Consider the following 5,275-nt stretch of genomic DNA (forward strand, 5'->3'; position numbering starts at 1 on the left):
CTGTGTCAAGAGTTGCCGGCGATAATTGCGCCAGTTTTTCGCAGACGATGAAAAAGAGCTGTGGCAACCATGTCAAGAATTGCCGGAGCCCATGTCACCCCCATCCACGTTCGTCTCCCCTCTCCTGGCTTCCCATACCCCTCCCTCCCCATCCCTCATCGTTATCCCCTATACACCCCCCCTTCCCCACCATCAACACCCCCTCCCTCACCCTTTTCTCTCTCCGCTCCGGCAGTCCTCACAAGGGTCCCACGAAGCAAGCTAACAGCAATTCGTCTCGAACAGCTGTCTCCCTTGTTGAGTCATTAACAGTCGAAGTCGCTCCAGATATGCCTTCAGTGTTTTTTGTTTTTGTGTGTGTGTGTGTGTGTGTGTGTGTGTGTGTGTGTGTGTGTGTGTGTGTGTGTGTGTGTGTGTGTGTGTGTGTGTGTTTTAGTGGAGCGGTGCTTTGAGGGAGGACACGTAGTTAAACCTCTACCCTTATCTGGTGCCCGGGAGCTGTAGAAGGAATGGCAGCAGGATTAGTAGTAGTAGTAGGCATCCATCAGTCTCAGGAGACTATGGAGTTGGGCTCTGATGTCGGCCTGGTCTGGAGTGGCCTCACCCAGGGCGCAAAGCCAAGGTAGGTTGATTCGGGGGAGAAGCTGTTACCCAGGCAGCAGGTCCCCCCTCTCCACGGCGCTGGAGAGGGGGGACCCTGCTGTAATCCTGTTATAATAACAGCTGGATTATAACAGGGTTAAGATACAGAGCTCATTGGGTTTGGGGTGGGGGGGGGGAAGGAGTAGAAATTAGGTAAGCAGTCTTTCTAGTTAAGTGCTCGAGGTGTAATGTTCAGTCAGTGGAAGGTACCGTTCCTCACTATACTTTAAGCAACGCATTTGTGAACATTTGGGGGACCAAAACGTACAAAATGTACTAGATCAGAGGACGGGTTGCAGTTGTCCTTGAACAGAATACAAATTTAGGAAAGCCTCATCTTTTGTGATAAAAGGCCTAGCTGCTACCTCAGGTGAGTGAATGAGTCAAATATGCCATTACTCGTGGCCAGAGCATCTCATCCCTGGCGGGTTAGACATATAAGGTGATAAGATGCAAAAAGACAGTAAATGATAAGCTCAAATTAATATAAAAAAGCATGATGGTCTCCCGTCTCATAAATCTGAGACTATGAGCAGCTGACCAATGGAACAAAAGACCAATACATCAACGGACAAAATCAGCAGCCGACCAATGGAACAAAAGACCAATACATCAACGGACAAAATCAGCAGCCGACCAATGGAACAAAAGACCAATACATCAACGGACAAAATCAGCAGCCGACCAATGGAACAAAAGACCAATGAATCAACGGACAAAATCAGCAGCCGACCAATGGAACAAAAGACCAATACATCAACGGACAAAATCAGCAGCCGACCAATGGAACAAAAGACCAATACATCAACGGACAAAATCACCAGCCGACCAATGGAACAAAAGACCAATGCATCAACGGACAAAATCACCAGCCGACCAATGGAACAAAAGACCAATACATCAACGGACAAAATCACCAGCCGACCAATGGAACAAAAGACCAATGCATCAACGGACAAAATCACCAGCCGACCAATGGAACAAAAGACCAATACATCAACGGACAGTATAAGTAATAAATAAAGCCAATACCAATAAAGCAAATACTCCGAAGTCTTCATTTAACTTATATATTTCACTCCTGAGAATTATTAAACTGTTTCTGATTATTAAATTATCATTATTAGAATTATTAAACTAAATTATTGCTGATAACTGTTGCTATCAGCTATCAAGAGGCAAAAGTAGCACTGAGCATTTAAATTACTCTCAGTACTACTCATCACTTATCATCACTTATCATCAATTTCTCATAATAAAAAAAGAGGCCCCAGGCACTACAAAAAAAGTATTTATCAATACAACGTCTTTAACCAGCTAAATAAAAACCTCATCAAACAGTTCGCTCTTTCACTGAACATTTGGGGCTCAATATCATTCCATAAAAGTTTGTTTGGGCAAAAGAATTCTCGCTTTTAGCTTTGAATCGTAGATCGGAGTACTAAATCGTGGCTCAGAATACTAAACCGGGTACGCAGAGGACTATTAAAGTACTCAGAGTACTAACTCATGGCTCGGAATTCAGAGTTATGGTGCTGAGTACTGATTCATGAATCAGGGAACTGAATCATGCATTAAAGTAATGACTCATGGTTTAGATTACAGACTCATGGTACAGAAAACGAATGCCTGTATGGTAGAAGTGAATAACGGCTGAAGAAATACAATCATAGTTGGGAATGATTAATGATTGATGAATGTTAATGATTCGGAACACCGAATCATTAACGCAACACTGATCACAGCGGGGGGGGGGGCGTGGAACAATGGCTTATGAACACTGATTCGGCAGTTTGAAGACTGAAATGATGTCCGAAAACACTGAATCATGGACGGAAACCATGATTCTGGGCTGAGATTCATGAACAATGTTTTGTAGCTAGGAACAACGGCTCATGCTGAGGAGGTACATGTATGAATCATGATTCATTCATGATTCATGACGTGAATCCTGGCTGGCCACGCTGAATTAATGCTGAAAGCACTGGGCGGCCAAAAACGTCCCATCAACTAATAGGTCGCGTTTTGTACGTAGGTTGCAAACAACGTTACACATGCAACCTATATTTAGAAAAGTACCTGTTCAAAAATATCTTACGTTTTCTATGTACCGGATTCGATAGGTTAGGCGGGATGTTTCTGGCTAGGCTAAAAGGTGGATTTTTTTTACGGAGTTGTAAATCAGAGGAGTAAACTGGTCTAGAAACACAACATCAAGGCTTGCAACGCGTGCAATGTTGTTGGCGGAATTTTATTACGCTCATTTTGCTAGGGTTTTCAGGTTACAGTATGGCCTCGTAATTGAGAAAGGTTGGCCCGGAAAAAAATATTAAAAATGGGTCGCAATATTGGAACGGATATTTCATTAGCTGCTTTAGCGCTTGCAGACTTTAATTTCATTAGAGGGTTATGTACTCGCCTGTATATGCTTATTGGACGAGCTAAAGCCCAATAACCTAAATAATAGCTAAAGCCCTAAAGCCCCACCCAAGACTCCGCTTGTCAGTCACCTATTGCAATGGTTGCAGACCATTGCAATGGAGTAAGTTCCAGTTATATATTTTCATATGTTTATTCTACCTGCTTACTACTATTATTGCATTAAAGGAAGTGCTCTTTAGCCTACCTATTGCTTTATGTGCCTAGTGTCTTCCTTTGTCCTCTCGTGGTAGTCATGTTTATGATAAGCATTTCGTTTTAGTGAACTTTTTCAATGCATCTAAGAAACATGTCAGTGTTGAAGTCACGTCTCTTCTTCTTCTGAGGGTGAGGAGGTCAGGGGTCCCTTGAAATTGAAATAGAAATAAGTTTATTGAGGTAAAATACCCACACAGGGATGAGGTAGCTCAAGCTATTCTCACCCCGTTCAGTACATCGTGTTAATACATATATAGACACACAACACAAACAATAAACATATTGCCGAACATTCTGAGAGATAAACATATACATTTCCTAGGGGTCCCCTAGTTCGTCCTTGTGGCTCAGTCCTCAAGGTCTTTTTTAACACGATGTTTACACGATAAATACAGCTCACACAGTGGTAACTGTTGCAGTTCTATCCATACATCATACGTACATTATAGAAGCCACGAGATACCTTATCTTGAGGTTATCTTGAGATGATTTCGGGGCTTTTTAGTGTCCCCGCGGCCCGGTCCTCGACCAGGCCTCCACCCCCAGGAAACAGCCCGTGACAGCTGACTAACACCCAGGTACCTATTTTACTCCTAGGTAACAAGGGCATAGGGGTGAAAGAAACTCTGCCCATTGTTTCTCGCCGGCGCCTGGGATCGAACCCAGGACCACAGGATCACATGTCCAGCGTGCTGTCCGCTCGGCCGACCGGCTCCCTACAGCTAATCATTTACCCTGTTGATGAATTTCTGCGGCGAAAGTTTGGAGCAACGACTACTCCAAGATCTTGTTCATTTTGAACTCATCCAAGAGCTTTAAGTCACTTCAAGGGAGTCTCTAAATTGTCCAGGAGACAAATAATTCATTGCGTGACAACGAGGAAGCAACCAAGCCGAGCTCGAGAACACACGTTGCTTTATAAACACAAACACGAACGTAAACAGGAAATATGAAAGCCAGTAATAAGCCATAAAATATAATGCCATAGGAACTATAGGAACTGCAGTTAATATATAGATATTAAACAAAGCATGGATAGCCTCATGAAGCTTACAGAAATCCGCAGTAAATGCGCCAAATTGTTGTTCAGCTCGGCCAGAAATGCCACTTCCTGGAAATGAACAATTGCCTCACATCGCAAATGGAGACACCCTTGAGCTCAAGCGGTTCATGATACTCTGTGTACGTGATACACGTTCAAAGTGCTGATGAACACACACACACACACACACACACACACACACACACACACACACACACACACACACACACACACACACACACACACACAGACTGTTCAGCAACCACAAATTACATTCCAGATCCCAGAAACACAAAAACAAGTTAATAAAACACGCTGAAAGAGACCAATGGCCAAAAAAGTGTTGGATAGTATTTTGAACTGAGCAAGAATGTCCGGAGAGGTCTGACATGGGGCGCGCTGAATGTCAGGTCTGGCAGTGAAGTATTGTATTGAGGTCTGACAGCAGGGTATTGTATTAAGAGCTGACAGCAGGGTATTGTATTAAGGTCTGACAGCAGAGCATTATACTGAGGTCTGACAGCAGGGTATTGTATTAAGGTCTGACAGCAGGGTATTGTATTAAGATCTGACAGCAGGGTATTGTATTAAGGTCTGACAGGTCAACGCTGTATCAGGTCTGGCAGCGGAGCTCTGAATGAGATCTAGCAGCGGGAAGCTGTTTGAACACCACTGAACTAATGACTTGCTCCCTGTTATTAATGTCGTACAGATTGCAGTGCTGAATGAAAGAACGACCATTGTCATCCGACTGTATGCCATTTGGAATGGAAGGATAATTGAATTTCCTGCCATTCCTCTCAATATTTCACCCGTTAACGGGGTAGAAATACGCATGTCATGATAATATCTTACAATAAGTCTCAACTGTTATTACTGATTTTATATACGTAAAATTAAATATTTAACGTCCATGGTAATATTGTCACAGGCTGTGGCAGCGACTCGTATACA

General features: G+C 43.3%; 1 protein-coding gene across 1 annotated transcript; it reads left to right on the top strand.

Moving 5' to 3' along the window:
- Positions 1 to 1,185: 1,185 nt before the first annotated feature.
- On the top strand, positions 1,186 to 1,665 carry LOC138372472 (S-antigen protein-like). Its single transcript, XM_069337934.1, has one exon. The coding sequence runs from the start codon at positions 1,186 to 1,188 to the stop codon at positions 1,663 to 1,665; it is 480 nt and encodes a 159-aa protein (XP_069194035.1).
- The last annotated feature ends 3,610 nt before the right edge of the window (positions 1,666 to 5,275 follow it).

The sequence above is a fragment of the Procambarus clarkii genome, chromosome 39, assembly GCF_040958095.1.
Source record: "Procambarus clarkii isolate CNS0578487 chromosome 39, FALCON_Pclarkii_2.0, whole genome shotgun sequence".
Taxonomy (NCBI): Eukaryota; Metazoa; Arthropoda; class Malacostraca; order Decapoda; family Cambaridae; genus Procambarus; species Procambarus clarkii.